Below are 19,904 nucleotides of genomic sequence, written 5' to 3'. Positions count from 1 at the left end.
ATGACCTTTATTCCAGTCAACGGTAGCCTGTTAGTCACTCGCCAACGGTAACTCGAAGTAAGTTGCTTCAGTTACGTACCTGCTCAACTGCGTAGATTCTATTATTACCGAGAAGACATGGCAACCACCGCGATGCTTAGCAGAGACGTGGCCGACATCGAGGCAAGCTCTCACTCGAATTCGCGCAGCTCACTCGCGGATCTAATTCTTATTTCATCTCTATTTTATACATTTCATTTTCTCTTCTGTTTCCCCACAGAATCTTCTGAGGCTGAACCCGAAGGCAAAACCGTTCGCGAATTTGGTCCCCTCGGCCCAGACAAAGGAGAATAAGAAGAAGTGGAAGAGGAACGTCAACGAAAAATGCAGCGTAAACATTTCTTGCTCGTTTATTTCTTTTTCCCCCCATGGAAAACTATATTCCTGATTGAATATTTGTGGTTTCTTATAAGGGACACTATCGTCAGATTTGATAAGAGCCCGATAATCAATTTTTATCAGAACTGTCCACCGTTGACGAAGAACTTCGACGACATCAAGCACACCACGCTGAGCGAACGCGGCGCGTTGAAGGAAGCCGCGCGATGCCTGAAATGCACCGATGCACCCTGCCAGAAGTCCTGCCCCACGCAACTGGACATCAAGTCCTTCATCACCTCCATATCCAACAAGAATTACTATGGAGCAGCGAAGGCGATTCTTTCGGACAATCCCCTAGGATTGACCTGCGGCATGGTTTGCCCTACAAGCGACCTCTGCGTGGGCGGCTGTAACCTGCACGCGTCCGAGGAGGGCCCCATCAACATCGGCGGCCTCCAGCAATTTGCTACCGATGTAAGAAGCAACGCAGACAGCCAATCTTGGTCACCACCTCACCTAAACTCGCCTTTACCCGTAGATCTTCAAACAAATGAGCATACCCCAAACGCGGATCCCGGGACAGAAGGTCGCGCATGCAGACACAAAGATTGCATTGCTGGGCTGCGGTCCGGCTTCGTTGTCTTGCGCTACATTCCTCGCCCGATTAGGCTACGACGACGTCACGATCTTCGAGAAAGAGTGTTACATCGGTGGCCTTAGCTCTTCAGAGATTCCGCAGTATCGGTTGCCGTACGAGGTCGTCAACTTCGAGGTCGACCTCGTGAAGGATCTAGGCGTGAAGATCGAGCTGGGCAGAGCTCTCTCTGAGAGCGATCTAACGATACAGGTAGTCGTTTCCTCCTCTAACAGCAGGAGATTTCGAGCAATGATCTTTATAGAACGAAAATCATTACAGGGTCTTCAAGATGACGGGTACAAAGCCATCTTCCTGGGAATTGGACTTCCCGAAGCAAAAACCATCCCGATTTTCGCGGACCTCACCGCAGAAATGGGATTCTTCACGTCGAAGAGCTTCCTGCCGAAGGTGGCGGAGGGTAGCAAGCCTGGACTGTGTCAATGTAAAAGTAAAAAGCTGCCTTCTCTTCATGGCAACGTTGTGGTTCTCGGTGCCGGCGATACGGCATTCGATTGCGCCACTTCCGCGCTGCGATGCGGCGCCAGGAAAGTCTACGTTGTGTTCAGGAAGGGGTTCACGAACGTGCGAGCTGTTCCTGAAGAGGTGATGATCGTTCTATGCATTGGTAACCCTCGGACGGCTGTTGTATTCGCTTACAGATACTTTTCAGATCGATATCAATGAAAACACATCTTAGGAGAGTGTCCAAATAATTTAGAAATTAGAGCATACACGCTCGCCTTCCGAGGATTCGAGGTACTTTTCCTGATGTTTTTTACTCATATTCCTCTTTACTCAGCTCGAATTAGCGAAGCTAGAGAAATGCGAGTTCATTCCCTTCCAATCTCCGAGGAAAGTGATCACTCGCAGCGGGAAGATAGTTGCGATAGAGTTCTGTCGAACAGAGGAAACTGAGAACGGCGAGTGGGTGGAGGACGAGGATCAGGTGTGCAGGTTGAAAGCAGACTTCGTCGTGTCGGCTTTCGGATCGGGACTGCAGGATTCCGGTGGTAAAGACAATAACTCAAGTATTGCACGTAGTCCTGAAAGAAGTGGCAAGGAGAACGTTTTTCAGTGATGAAGGCGATGGCACCGGTCAAACTGAACAAGTGGAACCTACCGGAAGTCGACCGAGAGAACACGAGGACTTCTGTTCCAGGAGTCTTCTGCGGCGGAGACCTCGCAGGCGTTGCAAACACCACCGTGGAATCCGTGAACGATGGAAAGACGGCAGCTTGGTACATTCACAAGTTCATCCAGGTTATTTTTTTTTCAAGCCCTAGAATATTGTTGAAATGCACCGAACCGTGGGTCTCTTCGTTTCCCTGTATAGAATTCCCACAATCTGGATGTGCCCGAGAATCCTCAACTGCCCAAGTTTCACACCCCGATCGACGATGTTGACCTGTCGGTCGAGTTTTGCGGCATGCAGTTCGAGAACCCTTTCGGCCTTGCTTCTGCACCACCTTGCACCTCCAGCGCCATGATCAGGCGAGCTTTTGAAGCTGGTTGGGGTTTCACCGTCACGAAGACATTCGCTTTGGACCAGGTACACATTACGAAACTATATAATTTTCTTAAAGAAACAAGTTCAACGATGTAATTTTCAGGATCTTGTCACGAACGTATCGCCGAGAATAATCAAGGGCACAACATCTCGCCACCATTATGGTCCCGAGCAAGGCAGCTTCCTGAACATCGAACTGATATCCGAAAAGACGGCAGCTTACTGGTGCCAGAGCATTACAGAGCTAAAAAGAGACTTCCCGACCAAGGTCCGGAATTGACGTACAATTCTTCTCGACCAAGGGCTACCGTCGGTGTTAATTAAACCCTGTTTATTTTTAGATCGTCATAGCTAGCATCATGTGCACCTACAACAGAGCACACTGGACGGAGCTCGCTCAGAAGGCTGAAGCTGCAGGATCGGACGCTTTGGAATTGAATCTGTCTTGCCCGCACGGAATGGGAGAGTCTGGTATGGGACTGGCTTGCGGACAGGTTACTATAATCTTCATCAATTTCATTCCCGTCCTAGTAATCGTTACTGCAGCTACCCTTACATTTTAGGATCCCGAATTGGTGAGGAATATCTCAAGATGGGTACGAGATGCTGTGAAGATACCGTTCTTCGTCAAACTAACTCCGAACATAACCGACATAGTCTCTATCGCGAAAGCAGCCTACGAAGGCAAGCCCAAACAATCTATGCAGTCTAAAACAGCCTTCCTAGTTTTAGCTAATCCTGTACTAGTCTAGAATTCTATGCTAATTAAACACTATATCAGGCCACGCTGACGGAGTGTCCGCTATAAACACGGTGCAAGGTCTAATGGGTCTGAATGCTGATGGCATCCCTTGGCCAGCCGTTGGCGTCCATAAAGCTACCACTTACGGGGGCATGTCGGGAAACTCGACGAGACCTCAAGCTTTGAGAGCAGTGTCTAGCATCGCTCAGAATCTTCCCGGGTTTCCCATACTCGGCATCGGTGGTATAGATTCCGCGGACGTTGCTCTTCAGTTCCTTCATTGCGGTGCCTCGGTCCTCCAGGTGAATCAATCATCCATCTAATCTCCGTGCAAGTTATCTCTCATTTGGGGCATCGATTTGACGGTATCGATTCTCGAACTAGGTCTGCAGCGCTATACAAAATCAAGATTTCACCTTGATCGACGATTATGTGACTGGTTTGCAAACATTGCTGTACCTGAAGAGTCTGGGACAAGTGAAAGACTGGGACGGACAGAGTCCGGCGACATTTAAACACCAAAAAGGAAAACCAGTTTCTCTGCAGCATGCCCTCGGCAAGGTAATAATTCCTTTCACTTTTTTGGAAGGTGAAAACACATTCGCAACTATCAGACTGATCTGCAGAATGTCTTAGTATTTATGGCGCAGTGAAAATCATTCCACAGTGGAGAATGAAATAAAAATGTTGAATAAAATTCGCGTCCACGGGATACTTTAGTTTTTGGAAAACGAAGTTTCCAACTTCATTCATTATGCTGCATTGGTTTCTGCAAGTAATAACGGCAACCATGATCAGAGCCGATTCCTAATCAGTAACATGCGTGTCTCATTGATAATTTTTATATCAATTCATCAAATATTCGAGAAAATCAGAAAAAATATATATTGTTGTTATACTTCTATGTTTCATCGTACAAGAACGTGGGAGGAAATTCGCATTACTTATTGTATAAGTTAGTATTTTCTAATTTCGACTGAAATTAAAATCATTATAATATTCGATCTACGTTTCAGAATGTGCCTTACTTCGGGGAGTACCAAAAGCTTCGCGAGCAAAAGATCGCCGAGATCAAAGCGAATTCGAATCCTCTAGATCGACCTGTCGCGATCACAAGACCGGCCCCGAATCCAATTGCACCTATACCGTCTCTGAAAGACGTGATTGGTAAAGCTGTGAGCCGCATCGGATCGTTCAAACAGTTGGACACCAAACATCAAGTGGTCGCATTGATAGACGATGTATGTCCCGATGAGATTACGCTATTTTGATCTCCGTTCTTCTTCGCTAAGACCAGCTATTTTGTTTTTGGCAGGATATGTGTATAAATTGTGGGAAATGTTACATGGCTTGCGCCGATTCCGGCTATCAAGCGATTCATTTCGATCCAGACACTCACATTCCGAAAGTGACCGACGACTGCACTGGCTGCACTCTGTGTCTCTCAGTATGTCCCATCATCGATTGCATAACGTAAGTCTCCTGCTCTGGTTTATGCAATGGATTGTCGAGCACGACTGCTCAGAGATCTCCTTGCAATGAGTTCTATTTACAGGATGGTTCCTAAAACGATACCTCACGTGATCAAACGGGGAATACCGCCGAAGGGCGCATTCGAAATTCCAATTTAAGAAGAGCATGCTTCCTGATGTTGGTGGATTAACAGATACAGGTAACAGTTGGTGATTTAACATCGTACAAATTACTCTGTAATCTTTATTGTTATATAATACTAACTATTGTATAACTGTATACCTAAGAATATTAAATTACTTTGAACGTTATTACATATTACACGCCGTTATTTTACATGCGAGTTTTACCCGATACACGAATTAATTTAAATTCTTAAATAAAGTCTGGACTATCGAACCATTGGTATTCTGGGAATTTGTCAGTGTCCAACTTGTACTGCAGGCACTTGTCGTGTATGAGCCGCCGTCTGAAATAAATATCCTTTGAAATGCTAACTTTTTGAGAATGATATGTGTGGCGGGGCGCGTTACCTTGAATATTTTTCGCAATCAGAGATGGGATAGTCCAGTTTGAAGCATTGTGGCCTTAAGATGTTGAAATAGGTGGTTCCGATATCCGCGGATATTATAGATGCGGCTTTCTTCAGGCAGTTATAAAACACCTCGTCGCAATAGCAGGCCGATCTATGCGTGACATAAATATATAGTACGTATATAATATAAACGTGTCTAAATAATAATACTAATAATAATACTAAATAATAATACTTGTCGCTATACAGCGGATTTTCAGTTACCCTAAAATAGTATGAAATTTTAAACTAATTAAATATTATCGTCTAGGCATTCCTAGAGTATTCTAATTATTTTACAGTTTTAAACATTGTCTACTCATTTTTGTCGTAAACTCGTGAAATTCGCTGTGTACTTATCCTTATACATTGACTGTCACATCGAGTGAAGTTGTGCTTAGCTACTTATATCTAAAATCAATTTGCATAATAATTTGTTTTAACACTACTAAGTGACAAAAGTTAAACATGATTGCACATGTTGTAATTTAAGTGATATTAATTAGATCACTTTGATATTGCGGCATCTTTCGAGGCCACGGTCAGACAGTCGCCGTATATTATTGTTACGAAATAGGATTTCTCAATACCTTGTGAAAATACCATTGTTTTTTAGGCCATAATTCTCTGCCCCCGCTTCAATGCCCTCGGGGCAGGTGTCGTGAGCCCTGCAACACGCGTCCGTTTCATTAAAACGGCCAAGATCTCTCTCATTGTCTGCTATGTCACCGTCGCCGCACCAATATGTTCCTAAAGTTACATCCATCATGGGTTTGATATAAATTTCAACGCTGGCGTCGTACAAATAAGAATCTAAACCGCGGACCTTGATGCGCAGTTAAAATTGCCGTTGCCCGTATCAATGGCGACCGCGAAATCACGGAGACGAAAAAAAGCAGAATATGTGATTAGAAAAAGGCAAAAAACTAATCTTTCTAACAATCACGGCGCATTTGATACAGTTGGAAACGTTTTGTAATTTATCTACACACGTTTATAGTGAACGCATAAAAGCCGCAATCTAAGAATGATTAACGTTTGCTTCAAATAACTATTTCCCGATTCTCCGACTCGTAATTATATAAATTACAACGGTGCATCCGTCGACAAACGGAAAATCAAAGAATATCTTGCACGAGATCTCGGAAAACGCATTCTCATTGAATTTTTCTCAAGAAGTTAGTCACGTACCTGGAAATATCAGCTTAATTCTGTCCTTGTACGGATTTAAAACATTAGAGATGGTACTGGTACTGTTATGGACGCTTTTTGATATGGTGTTTAATATTGGGACATGTTTGATGACCTTCCCGATCTTTTGCCCGGATTTTATGATCGTTATTGCTGTTTTTTCGAGAGTGCTTATGTAAGTGATTCTAAGCTGGACCGAATCATCGCATCTTCCGCAACCGAGAATGAAGAGCACCGAGAAGAGCAGTAAATAGGTGGACATCGTTGCACTGATGAATTAAAAACAAATTATTAACACTTTATCTACCACCGATGACTTAATAATAATCATTTAAAAGCCACAGATCGACCTTTCAGCAGCAACAACTCAAGTTTCAATAGCTAACTAGTTAGGGGAGAGATGTACATAAATAAATACATATTTATTTTATGTAATATTCTTCTTAGGCTACTATTTTTACTTCAATTTCACCGATATTCTGATACGATGGTTTCTTATTTTCAGGTAACTAAATGATTTTGTTGTTTCAAGAACTATTCCTTTTAGGAATCACATTTTTCAAATTTGTTTTTGACATTGACTTGTTCGATTTACAGGCACTGCACGACTCTTTTCTAACACGTTTTCGATAGGCAACGTGTTGTGTTAATCCCGTTTACGAGTATATACCTGATTACTTTGATGGCTCCGATAGTGTGTGTTCTCGAGCGAACCGACAACTGAACATTCCATCACCGTCTCACGAACTTTTATTTGCCGGCTTACGGTGGAAAGCGTACGAAACGACAGTAGTTGATTATTAATAAGTTGCTAGTAAGTGGAATTTTAATAATTGAGATACATTGTTCAAGGTGTTACGTCTCTCGGAAAGTAAATCTGGCGTATGATGTGGTAGATCGTAAATCACGCGCATGAGGTCAGAAAAAATCCATTAAAAATTATGAAACATGACTCAGTTTTATTTTACAAAACAATTGCCATAAACTTGTATTGCAGATAAGGCAATAATGTTGAGATTATAATCTGTTTAGATAGTCCTGAAGGACATCAACTTCGCAAAATTATAAACACGGTTCAACAAGAATGTCATATTTACATTGTGTTGTTCAGAAGTTCGCATGTATCCGACAGTATAGCTATTTAGCATTACAAATGTTTGATACGTAATTAGCTGGACTATAATGCAGTGCATTTACTCCGATGATCTATGTTTTTCTTTGGAAAACTGTATGTTCTTCTTTATGTTCTTTTACTGCCTGGTATCTCTAGGAGATTCCTCATTTTTTAAAGCTTGTTGGTCTTGCATGGTGCGACGACTATGAATTCTTGTGCATCGTGGACAGGAATGATTTCGTTTTGACCAGCAAACGCGATGGTGAACAGCTGCGCATTGATGGCAAATGATGGAACTTGCGTCCCACGGGTATATAATTTCATCATTGCCGCATAACTCGCAGAGATGACCCCTACACAAATAGGTAGAGTTTAGCACATCTTGTAAGGGAAGATCATCAACTTAGAATATTCGAGAATTGTGGAAGTAATTGTAAAGTGAATTATAGCTTCTTAATACTTTATATACCGCGATCTGAATAATCGAATTATTTACGCCAGCGCTTGTCGCGACCAAAAATCTATTGTTAAGTGTTAATTCTGATTAATTACCGTGCTTTGCACAATTCGCACTGTTCCGTAATATGAGCGTGCATAGTGTCGTACGTGGCTCGAACCTCTTCCAGAAGAATCCCATTATTAAGATCAATTAGATCCTTGATAGAATAGTTGTTCGAGTTTTCAATCATGTGTGTACGTTTCCCAATTTTCCATGGTAAACCTTGGTTGTTCGCGTCCGGGCACAGAACCAAGTAGTGCTTCATCAGTTGCATTTCCTCCCGGAATTTCTATTGACAATGAATTTTGTTACTTATTGCCCGTTACTTAGCTTTCTGTTCTCAGATATATCCCTTACCTTTACTAAAGATAAGTCTGGAAGCAAAGTGAATAATTTTGGATTTAATTCCTCCAGGGGTAGAACAGGTCGATCTTCTAACAATGTTAATAATTGGGATGCAACGCGAGATACTAGACGCGGTTCCATGTCCCAATTTCTGATTACTCTTGCAGGTATTACCATTACGGTGTTCCAATGACACCTTTGACAGTAATACAATCCGCTGTAGTCACAAAGTCGTGGTTCTACCCATGATGAGTCTACATATGTAAATAATATATTATAATTTTTATTGTACAATATTATAGTTTAATTAGTAGTAACTAAATATTCAAAACAAAATTCGTAAATAAAGCATCTACAAAAATTCATTTTTATCTATTGTCTTATGTTTACCTGAACCCTTGAGTGGACTGCCAAAACAAGATAAGGATAATCCCTTCGAGAAAGCTTGTAATGGAAACATTATTTAATCATGTGATAAAAAAGTATCTTGTGTGTGAACAAGTTATAAAGTGAATCATCAACAAATAAGGAAAATTGCTTCAACATTGTCAACATTGCTTTCTCAAGAAATATTCAATCTAGAAAACTCCATTTCTTACTGATACTTACTGAATGTTATTTTCACTTTGCATTCTGCGCATCGATAGCCTTGGCTTGCCAGTCCTTGTTCAGGGCAAATATCTTTTGTGTAAGTATATCCACCTGCTTCACTGGCAACAACATGCACACAGACTCTGCATATGTTGCTTAAACATTTCCAGTGACAACAAAATTTGCAATCTGCACAAAGACAATTTGCAAAGGAATTTGGTACAGGCTTGACATCAAAATGGAAACTTGAACGTCTATTCCATGTAACAAAAGAATTTTACCATTACACATGTACCATGATTGAAGCATAGTCCAAATTGTTCCACTACAATGATCACAGTATACAGGTCCATAAGTTGTTATATAGTATTTCTGTGGTACTAAATGATGTCCTAAAATTACTCGAGTCTGTAGTGAATTCTCCTCTGATGCTTCTCTTAATTCTTGCACTCTCAAACGTAATTCAATCAAGCGCCTAACAAGCCATTTTCTTTCGTCGGAGCATTCTGCACTTTCCAATACCATTTGCTTACATTTTTGCACCATTTCTTTGAGATCTTCTTCACATACTGACTGATAAATAACAAAGTGCACAAAAATGTAAGTAATAAATTTTGCTTGAAAGTATGTGTAAAAAGTGATTTAGTACCTTTGATAGTGACAGTATAGTTTCTACAGACTTTAGACTGAATGGAATGGCAGCTTTACTATCCGAACTGTCATCTGCTTCTCCTGTCATGTAATCAGACGACGATGACGGTGTTGATGGTACTGTTCCAGTACTGTCACTTCGTACCCTTGGCTCATGATTAATATCTTGTGCGTCGTTTATAACAGTTTTAACATCTATCATTTTAGAAAAAGCTTACAGATTATTGGGATCCTTCGAATTTTAGAATATTTTATTCTTGACGACGATAAGAATCCTGAACATATGTAAAAAGAACTGTCAATTTATACTATCATTGTATACACTTTTGCTTTTAACAAATGTCTACTAAATAGACTACCTTTTTGTCTATGATATTACCATCCTCTACTAAGTAAGCACACATAAGTCTAATAAAGTAAATATTACTCACTTTGTATCCATCGTGACGCCATCTGTGGCAAAACGATGAAACTGGTAGCCAATTGCCAACCTGCGTGTAGGTACATTCTCAAAAACTGTGCGGATAGAAACAAGTATGTATCACTAAAACAAGTATATGTATTAGAAACCAGTCAAGAATCTATTCTAACATATGTTTATTTTATATCGAATATGCGTTTTATATACAGGGTGTTCCACAATTATTTTAACAGCCGAAAATGAGGGCTAGCTGAGGTCATTTGAAGTAACTTTTCTCTTTGCAGTAATGTAAGATGGTTCTAAATAATTTAAGATCAAAATTTTTACGCATAGCTCGAATTATTGTATTAGCTTTATATTTTTGTTCAGTTTTTTAAATTTTGGTCTGCCGTAATGCGTTGACATGTGGTTAAACATTAAGACGTTGTAATCCTCATTCTGATTTTATACAATTTTGATGTTTTATTTAGAGTTATCTGCTGTTCTTTTAAAAATATGAATTTAATTGCTCAAATTATCTGTTATCAAACATTTTTCCAGATCTCAGTGATATTATTCTTCTGACTATCTACTAAACTTCCAAAATACATTTGAGTATATTCTGATATTATAAAGTTCATTTATTTTAATATTTTATGAATATTCCCAATTATGTTGTAGCATAAAGGGTAAGATGTACTTACGTATCCTTGGTTATTGAATAACACTGTAAATTGTAATTAGGAAATGCAAAATAAAAAATGATAAATTTGATGAAATTTAATATATTTATTACTACGGAGTTTAGTTGCTCCTTGAATTTTCGTATCATTAAATTCTTTTCTTCTAGTATATATATATATTTACATGTTAAAATGAATGATTTAATCCTAAATATATAGAACAAAGCGTCCCAGTATTCCAAATGATCTGAACAGAATGCAGAGGAATCTAAATCTAAAGGGACAGGGTTGAATGAACAGATTGCGAAGCAAAGGATCTTTTACCGTTCATTTTTATTAACTTGCAAAATTACCTTACTCGTCTACTCATGCACAGATAAAATATATAAATAAAAATGTAGGTAAATGGTGAACGTGAGTTTATTAATCGAGACTGCGAAAGCATGCGTGTTTAATTTCAAGCCACGAACTTCGACATCTCGGGATGCGAGCATGGTGTCCATTGAAAAATCCTCGTTTTCCTTGTTCTTCCCGTTTTTTTTCCCGTTGGAAATACATACGCGGAGGAGACACGCGAAAATCGTGGCGCGGACACGCTCGACTCGTTTCGTCACGTAACAGATCGCTAGAACAGTGATAAACCTATCATAGAGTAATGAATAAATATAACAATCGAAAAAACATGGCCAAATGCAATGACGAATAACCAGACACGTTCTTTCCTCGTCCCGTCGTCACGACGTCGAGTCGTCGATGCCAAAAAACGAATGCGTGAACAACGCGTTACGACGAGAACTTCTACGAAGAGATATGCACATATACATATATGCACATAGAGATATATATACATATACGTATTTATATAGTAAAAAAAAATATCGTAACGAACTATATAAAAGATACGATTGTAAAGTGTTAATAGTTTTACATCTTTGGATAGTCAACAAAAGCGACCTCGCACGCGGATCGCCGCGTTACAAAAAAGAAAATTGAAATTCACGAAGTCCGATTCTGCACGATATACTCTCCCATCAGAACCGATTAATAAGATCCTCTTCCTTATCGGATGATCGATACGCCGACATAAAAGCAGCACGTGGGTTTCGTTGTAGGCTTCAATGCTTGGTAAACATCGGTCCTCGATAAACGATTCAAACGAGCGATTTATAAAACAACAGCTGGGCTCATGCAATCAACTAAACAGGTACGCAAACAGCAACAAGAACAATACCGGTCTCAGTGTTTGCCAAGCATCGATCCGGAGCACCGTCTTGGATCCAATATTTCGTTTTGGAACATCAATCGCTTATGACAATTAGGGATTTACTTTATCTAAGAATTCAAATTGTCTAAGTGTCTACATTATAATTTTCTAGTAATTAATTTAAACTATTGCGTATTTTTTTCTAGACCCAATATGAAGGCGTTGACAAAAAAAATAGGTCGGAAAGTATTTAAAAGAAAATTAATGGGATTATTCTTTCAACGAATCTAGTCATGGCCATTGTGCTCCAGAACGAAATACATATAACGACAAGGAAGTTTCGCTCGCGATTCATCGTCGTTAATCAACAAACACGAAACAGATATCTAAACTAAGCCCCCCAGTCTCGTGGTCATTTTTTACGTGAATTATAGCACACATTTCGACTAGAGTAATATCATATACGCAGTTTAAAAATGAAATCTCGAAGACGAAAGTAATATGTATATATATATGTGTGTATGTGTATGTATATATATACAGGGATTCCAGCAGTCTTGGCGGCTCAAAACAGGTCAATCAGATATAATGATTCGTACCGCGGCAGTTATCCGAATGCAGTGCACACTCTTACAGACCGGAAATAACGGTCGTCGTTCGAGCGAATTCATTATTTAATATAACAACAAGACATAGAATTCACGCAGAAATAAAATCTCACGAGCAATCAATTTAACAGTAACAATCAAGGGCTTGCCACGAGATGCTTCTTTAAATGAATAAGAGTACCAACACCCGTGATTAATTCAAGTTCAATCGTTGAGTCGAACCGCGTTTAAAAGTCCTTTGCAGTGGAACATCACGGTGTTCCCATAACAGCGAGAAAGTAATATAAAATCGGTAGATCCATTTGGAAACAAGATTGAACATTCAAGAGTACGCATACGAAACCTTTTATCGACTCGCCGAAGTAAATACGAAAAAAGAGAATTTAACAAACTATTTTGGATATGTTTCCTCTGTTACAAAATAACATTAACGCAACTTACAAAAGACTTCATCGGTCGGATCTGTTCTAATATTTAACGCTGCAACTACCGAGTGGTCAAAATTAAATGTGTATTTGAACAAATCAACTTCTCGCAGTAATTTCCATAAAATAAGCTTCAGGATTTCAGTAATTGCTAAATAAGAGACCGCAAATTAGATTTACTAGTAGTTCTAGTGTCCATAAAATCCGGCATCCTGCTATTCAAGGGAATCTCAAGGGAAAAACCCCTAATTTCGTAACACGAATTTGAAACAAAACAGAGCGCTTGGCAATTCCCCGATCTTTCCTCTCTTCTCGTACATCTTCGCTCTTCGGACAACGGAACACGTTGCATCTTTGGCTTGTTTATCGTAAACGTTACCCGTTTCCAGGCCCGCAGAAATGAAATGGCGAAAGCTCGCGAAATACATAGTTTGCATCATCAGAAAAAGAAGACACTCGCGTACGAGTAGTGCCTACAAGGTCTCCACAATCACAATAAAATCAATTGGCCATTCAGGTATTACTTGAAGTAAAAATAATTTCAGAGATTTGCTCTGAAATATAAGGGTATACCACTGAACCAATTTCGTGTCTAATTATGGTACTCGACCTGATTTCATTAACGCTCTAAAGTAGTCAATTGAATTTATCTCGATCGTGGACGAATACTTTGACTCTGTACGATCCTCTCATCAGTTTCACGCAATACGGTCGCGGTGTAATACTATGGTTTACAAGACGATTACAGAGGGCAAGAGATTCCCTGATATCTTCGATTAGTATTGCTTCCGACTGCAGCAGCTGCACACCCCTGAGTCCTCTTCCTTCCCTCTCTGTCTTCCAAGAAACTGTATATACTGTGTCTCACGGAGATTCATTCTTCGTTTCCTCTAAAAAATAACATCCTTTGGGCTAGAAAAAGGTACGCGTGCGAATACACGGAAGACAGAGAGGGTTCTCCTCCGGAGGAGGGTATCCCCCATAGTTCACGATAAAATTATGGCGTGCTGGGAGAACGGCTGCAACAATCGGAGGCGTCACGTCTCAAAGTGGTTCTTACGTTAAGTAAAAATAAGGGTCCGGTGATTTGCTGTCTATTTACAACGTGAAGTACACAGCACGTACAGATTGAACATCGTGTACAGGATTGAACAACGACACTTATCACACGAGTCGTGACGGCCTGGTTTCTTCGTCCGTTTTTAGCTGCAGATCGATTCGGTGACGATGAACTCTCCCCGGATTTAGCAGAGGATCACTGAACGCTTCCAGAGCGACCTATCTTTAGATATGCTCCTTGTCACATTGCGAACACTCAGAATCCATCTCGAGCGTCTCCGGTACTTTTGTACTTAGTCACGGTAACTTCAAAGATCACCGAATTGATCCGATACAATACAGTCCACGGATCCAGGAATCCTCTCACGGTCACTGACAACCCCCATTACTTGGAGAATAATTATGTGTCTCGTCTACGTTCTTTCAACATTTGTAGCAAATACTATTCAAGACTCTAATCTCTTTTTCGCTGAATCTTGATCATTTATCTTTGACTGAACGTCTTGATCTGCTACTTGCAATCTCAAACTACTTCCTCCTTAAAGGGGAATTGTTTTCCTTCCTTTTTCAAGGACTTCTCTTTCATTTTTTCACTGGATTACTGTGATCATTTATCCATTAATAAACTTCTTTGTGTCTTTCAAAGTGTTTGCTCTTTCTTCAAACTAATCTTTCCTTCAGAAGGGACTGTTTCTACTTCCTTTTTCTGATCCAGTACAGCTTCTCTTCACGTTCAAGTTCCTTGTGTCATCAAAGGAGAATCAGTTGTCGCTCTCGGCGTAGTCGTCGCTATCTCCGCTATCATAGTACTGATTTCTTGACTGATGAATGGAGTCTTGCGGATTGGCCGTCGACTGATCGTCGAGGTAGCCCTGGTGCTCAGTATTCTGAAGCAGATCCACCGATTCTCCATCCATATTTTGAGCGAACACGTCTTCCGACATGGAATCATAAGACCTGTGAATCGACAAAAGCGTTTTAATATGAATGAATCTTTTCATTGGTTTTATTTCAGCTCTTTATGGACCAAGCTGCTTTTTGTTGGACTATAGACGAGTTACTCTACAATTAAAAATACTTGGCAACTTATTCTTCAACGAATTACGGTTCCGTGCAAGGATGAATAATGTTTAGAACGTCGGAGACTATTTGTTGAGTCATTTTGTGCAGTTGAACCATACTTTGTTGAAACTAACGACTTGCAGCAACGAAAAGGATAAAAATGGAAGCGAAGGAAGATGATGGTCGGTATTCCTTTGAAAGTTCACAACTCTCGGACTTGTGAAAACATTGAACAAATCAATTGACGAGTTTCCGGTGTCCGAGGGGTTGAAGATCAATTTTCAAATTCCACTTCCGTCCATCGGGAAAGTGCTATATAGAAGAGAAGTTGGGCCGATTCTTGTAAAATGAAAAATTCGTACGGTTTGATAGCAATTGCGCGATCAGTCTTCTCCAAAGGAAGTTAATAAACATATCCGCGGGCAAAGAAAATAAATTGAAACGAAGATTAAGAAGCAGTTAGCTGACTCTCTATCGATGCATTACGCATTCACGTGCACCATACCATGCATTTCTGTTTTCTTTACTTACTGAGCTGCAGATGATGGTTACATTTCATCATCACACAGCCTGCAACAAACGCATAGATCGCCACATTGTCATTACGGTCGTAGTACAAGGTGAAATTGTTAGATCCCGCGGGAATGGGGGCTCAAAAATACTGTTCTATCTAAACGGCAAAGCATGCCAGAAATTCAAGAAGCTATGAGTTTCGTTTCATAGTTCGGGTTAAGCAAGAAACTCCCTACGGTGAATCGGTTCATCTATCGTTCATCAACACTTCCCATCCTTTCCCTTTTAGCCTTTCCTTAGCGATTTGAAATTGATCATTGGAACAATGTTTGACGGATGGATGAAGATAGATGATGTCACGAGATTAAGGAAATGCATAGATGAACCGTGATTATCGTCTCGTGCGATGCAACACTGGTACTCACTTCTGCTCGTTTTGTTCGTTACCACTCTCCTCTGCTACCAACATCTCATACTCTTCAGCTGCGAATCGGTCCCAGTCTGACAGCTGTTTATCAAGAAATGGCGCCAATGAATTATCGAAAAATCAATAGTAAATTAAATAATGAACTAGAAAATGTTTTCATTCCCACCTCGTGGCCATCGGGGTCGTGCTCCCTCGCAGACGCGAACGGATCCCGCTGTTCGTGATCCAGATACTTCTCGAGGTTGAAGAAGGTGTCGAAGAATATCGAGGTCATCTTGCACCTCTTCAAGTCGCTTAATGATATTTTCCCCGGCGTCGCTGGTTTGATCATGTCCAACATCTACGCCAAATACACGAAACCGTGCAATCACAAGTGGAATACGATAGACGAATTCAATAATTACCTGACAGAGACAATCCTCGAACGGCAATGTCTCCAATCCGATCGCCTCCATGCGATGCAACTGCTCGTCGTAGAAGTATTCTAATTCGTACATCGACAAGTAGCCGTCGCCGTCGAGATCCATGCATCTATCAACGATCACAGATGTGAACTAGTCACTTAAAATTTAAAGATTTTGGTTACGGTAATTTTAGAATCGAATAGTCTACCTGAACCAATATTCGATTGCGGTGGGATGGTTCTTGTCCTCCTCGCTAAGCAAGAACCACACAAATTCAGTATAACTCATCTTGTCCTGGGGTTGCTGCACACCGTTCGCGCTCTTCACGCCTCCTCTAGTCACCGCACCGCTGAATATTCTTGCGATCATGCGCTTCGATAGAGCTGCAACGTACAATTAACAATATTCTAATCGAAGACAATTTATTGCTTTGCAAACAGTATTAAAAGACCCTGGAATTATCGGTTTACGTCTTTTAAGAACTGTCGAGTAACTATAAGTAAAATAAGAGCCAAGGCAATGTTGATTCAGAAATTCATAGAGGAGTCTGTTCTTACCGTGATCGTTATGCTTGGTGAGATCCTTCTTGTCGATGAACAGGTCGTGATCCCGATCAAGCTCCCAGAACTTGCAGTAAATGACATAGAAGTGTTCGTAGCTGAAGTATGCGGTGACTAGATTGATGTCCTCCTTGTGCTCGAGGATCGCAATCACCGATAACAAGTTGCTCCTTCTCAGTTCCGCCACGGAAATCCTTCCGCTCCAGCTTCGATTCACGCAGTAGAATATCCTGGCGATCACCTGCAGGATCCATAAAAATCACATTGATAATTATAATCTTCGGGTATTGGACGCGTTCCGGGTTCAAAGAGAATGAGACTGGCGTAAGCAAACACGGCAGCCGGCTACTGCGAGGGAAACAAATACAAATATTAGTCTCCCTAGATATCCTAGACTTTGCTTTATTAGATGCATCAGGTAATCCACTATAGTCGGCCATGCAAGCTGTACCTTGCGAAGATTTAATATCTTAGCTACCTGTGTTGATGGACGGTCTCATGCTACCTTTATCTTTTGCTACTTTCGCGAACAAACAATTCCAGTTTCATTATGAAAATCTTTGTTGGTGGGCACGAGTGGATCGCTGGTTTTACGCTAATAACTTTTTTTTAGAGACTTCCATGGTTCACCGCTGCGTATCAGTAAAATCGAAAGGTCATAATACCATGATGTTATAAAAATAGCCTCTGCTGACTACAGAATATCATACTATTGTTCTTTATAAAGTGTACTTTAATGTAGCCTGTTTCTTCTGACAGAAGAAGTTTTTCATTCTCTTTGAAGCATAGCATCGCATTAAAACAAGTTAAGCAACTTAAAAGGATTTCAAAACCCTTGGGACTGCAACTTTTATGTATTTATGAGCGCAACAAATATAAATGAGCAAAAGTATCAGAAATATTAAAGGATACTATTACATTCCTCTAAACATACCGCTATTAATCAAAGAGGAAATTGATCTCTCTTCAACTTCTGCTTCTCACAATTTTGATCTTGCATGCAAATCTGATAATATCTGAACAGTTACAAATCGCCTAAAATCAGCAGCTCCGGATTGAATAGAAGTTTAACAAACGTTCACAATAAAATTACGTCGAAGCAAGAAAAACATGGACATCTCTAAGCAAAACATCGGAACAAATCGAATCGCCTGGGGATCGTCTTCTCGCCGGAGGATCCAGCACGCGTTAATTGCCGGCGGCGATCGTCTTGAATAATTCAAGACGCCAATTTCTCGTTGCGTAAATCACGACTGCGTCTCCGACGGTATTTTTCCTTCTGTTTCCCCGCGTTTCACCGGCTTGCTCGTGTCTCTCTCGCCTGGCAAATATTTATCGGACGGGCACGAACCGTGTGTACGTAGCGTGAATGGAACTCAGTAGCCTCTTTCAGGAAAATTAAACCGGGATGGGTCTCGACCAGGTCCTGCACCAGCGGGATCAGATCTTCGGGCAGTATGCTGTTCCTCTGGCCCCGGGTTGTGATTCTGATAAACTTGCTCGCCGCGTCGTGGTGGGTGTTCGACATTCTGTAAAACGATACAGCGATTTATTCTCGGCCTCCCGCTCGACTTCATTCAATTGTTCGCAGCTTAAGCCCTTTTAGGCCCCTGCCGTTTTATCGAACCGCTCGGGTAACCCCGTCAAGGACGATTTTCGAGTTGGCCGAAGCTAGCGTAGAATATTAAACATTTTATCGTGCTAGTTTAATGAACGAAGAGCTAAAATCGAGATTTATCGCCACTATTTTCTCGTCTCTGCGTTTCTGCGAATTTGAAACTGATTTTAACCGCCTTGCACTGCGATTTCTTTCAGAACCGCGTTGATTATTAGCACTTATTCGTTCTTAATAATTTCTGTTATGGATCTCTACGATTTTTGTTTCTCGTATATCTTCATTTTCTTTCTTTGGTTTGATTTAGAAAAACCGAATAACATTCATATTTAGTAGAACTTCATCGCGGGTTTGACACGTTTTTATGGTGTAAAGTGTTAACGGAGATTAGAAATGAAAGATTGAAAGCTATCTGAACTGAAAAAATGTCAGTGTCTCTAGGAGAAAAGAGAGTGTGCAGATAGTGACGATTAAGATATACAGAGGAGCTAGCATAAGTGTCCTTGGATATGCTAATATCTCTATTACACCATATAGAAGAACGGTACGGGAAAGCAATAAATTCCGGTAAAAATGGTGGAAGTAATTTATGAGTCGGTTGGATAGATAGAATGGGAGACACGATGGATCTCCAAGGTCCCTCCGCCTCGAATCTCGTCCGCCTCTCTGCCCTTGCCTTTTATCGTAAATCCACGGAAAAAATCCGAACAAGGCGGAGCCACGATAGAGCACGAGCTGAAAGACTATAACTCGTCTCTGTTGTTTTCATGAATATTATTACGTACTCTTTCCAGAAATCAAGGAAGGCGTTCATCTCGACGTAGCCGGTCTGGTCGCCCCCTGCCGCCAGGAAGAGCGGCACTTTCCAATAAAGAGGCAGATCGCATGCCTGCAATCAGAGATCGTTGCTAATTAGATTTACGTTATTCATCCATTCATCAGAAAATACCTATGGATAATTGATGTCGTTGGCTTAAGATTGTCGAGATTCAATCCTTAGTTGTACCGTGGTTATACAACCCCCAAAGGTCTTTGAACCTTCAACCATGCTTTTATATAACAGACTGTTGATTTTACGCATTTCTGAGAACGAGTTGATCAAACGCAAAATAGTGAAAGCATCCAAGGAATGAAAAAATACTATTGCATTATTTCTGTTAAGATCGTCAACAACAGAAATAAATGTGTTTATTTTGCAGAAAAATTCGCAGTCCAATTTATTACTGTTATTATGCGTTTATACTGATTTACAACAAAAAC

At 40.6% G+C, this 19,904-nt stretch overlaps 4 protein-coding genes across 8 annotated transcripts in view; 1 reads left to right on the top strand and 3 right to left on the bottom strand.

Annotated features, from left to right (window-relative positions):
• The first annotated feature begins 2 nt into the window (after positions 1-2).
• On the top strand, positions 3-5,030 carry su(r) (dihydropyrimidine dehydrogenase su(r)). Of its 2 annotated transcripts, XM_033469813.2 has the most exons (16): positions 3-162; positions 260-370; positions 502-834; positions 899-1,207; positions 1,277-1,600; positions 1,797-2,007; positions 2,073-2,257; positions 2,331-2,546; positions 2,608-2,772; positions 2,846-2,998; positions 3,068-3,188; positions 3,286-3,548; positions 3,631-3,807; positions 4,263-4,487; positions 4,562-4,719; positions 4,802-5,030. In XM_033469813.2, the coding sequence occupies exons 1-16, from the start codon at positions 118-120 to the stop codon at positions 4,875-4,877; spliced, it is 3,072 nt and encodes a 1,023-aa protein (XP_033325704.2). In that variant the 5' UTR covers positions 3-117; the 3' UTR covers positions 4,878-5,030. The 2 variants fall into 2 exon arrangements, with proteins under 2 accessions (XP_033325704.2, XP_076381042.1); XM_076524927.1 differs by lacking the exons at positions 4,263-4,487; positions 4,562-4,719; positions 4,802-5,030 and adding an exon at positions 4,167-4,256.
• Positions 4,943-7,294, bottom strand: LOC117220137 (phospholipase A2). The gene is made up of 5 exons (XM_033469824.2): positions 7,155-7,294; positions 6,485-6,753; positions 5,884-6,043; positions 5,253-5,405; positions 4,943-5,188 (listed from the first exon to the last, which is right to left on the bottom strand). Exons 2-5 carry the CDS (start codon positions 6,744-6,746, stop codon positions 5,095-5,097), a joined length of 669 nt encoding a protein of 222 aa, XP_033325715.2. The 5' UTR covers positions 6,747-6,753; positions 7,155-7,294; the 3' UTR covers positions 4,943-5,094.
• A 129-nt stretch (positions 7,295-7,423) lies between these two features.
• On the bottom strand, positions 7,424-10,121 carry DEF8 (differentially expressed in FDCP 8 homolog). Of its 3 annotated transcripts, XM_033469816.2 has the most exons (8): positions 10,044-10,121; positions 9,683-9,959; positions 9,315-9,606; positions 9,052-9,222; positions 8,833-8,886; positions 8,455-8,696; positions 8,151-8,386; positions 7,424-7,951 (listed from the first exon to the last, which is right to left on the bottom strand). In XM_033469816.2, the coding sequence occupies exons 2-8, from the start codon at positions 9,884-9,886 to the stop codon at positions 7,735-7,737; spliced, it is 1,416 nt and encodes a 471-aa protein (XP_033325707.2). In that variant the 5' UTR covers positions 9,887-9,959; positions 10,044-10,121; the 3' UTR covers positions 7,424-7,734. The 3 variants fall into 3 exon arrangements, with proteins under 3 accessions (XP_033325707.2, XP_076381045.1, XP_033325708.2); XM_076524930.1 differs by lacking the exon at positions 10,044-10,121 and having other exon boundaries at positions 9,683-10,037; XM_033469817.2 differs by lacking the exons at positions 8,833-8,886; positions 10,044-10,121 and having other exon boundaries at positions 9,683-10,037.
• A 960-nt stretch (positions 10,122-11,081) lies between these two features.
• Positions 11,082-19,904, bottom strand: part of LOC117219933 (uncharacterized) — an 80,840-nt gene continuing 72,017 nt past the window's right edge. Inside the window, exons 5-13 of one of the 2 annotated variants that reach the window (XM_033469500.2) lie at positions 19,430-19,533; positions 18,381-18,558; positions 17,027-17,270; positions 16,678-16,852; positions 16,470-16,596; positions 16,232-16,405; positions 16,064-16,146; positions 15,657-15,695; positions 14,880-15,020 (exon numbers count right to left, since the gene is read on the bottom strand). In XM_033469500.2, the coding sequence (XP_033325391.1) occupies positions 15,674-15,695; positions 16,064-16,146; positions 16,232-16,405; positions 16,470-16,596; positions 16,678-16,852; positions 17,027-17,270; positions 18,381-18,558; positions 19,430-19,533 (1,107 nt within the window). In that variant the 3' untranslated portion in view covers positions 14,880-15,020; positions 15,657-15,673. Of the gene's footprint in view, positions 15,021-15,656; positions 15,696-16,063; positions 16,147-16,231; positions 16,406-16,469; positions 16,597-16,677; positions 16,853-17,026; positions 17,271-18,380; positions 18,559-19,429; positions 19,534-19,904 lie in introns of both variants that reach the window. The other variant, XM_033469499.2, reaches the window with a different exon arrangement.

Source organism: Megalopta genalis, chromosome 10, assembly GCF_051020955.1.
Source record: "Megalopta genalis isolate 19385.01 chromosome 10, iyMegGena1_principal, whole genome shotgun sequence".
Taxonomy (NCBI): Eukaryota; Metazoa; Arthropoda; class Insecta; order Hymenoptera; family Halictidae; genus Megalopta; species Megalopta genalis.
This window is presented reverse-complemented; position numbering and strand designations above follow the sequence as displayed.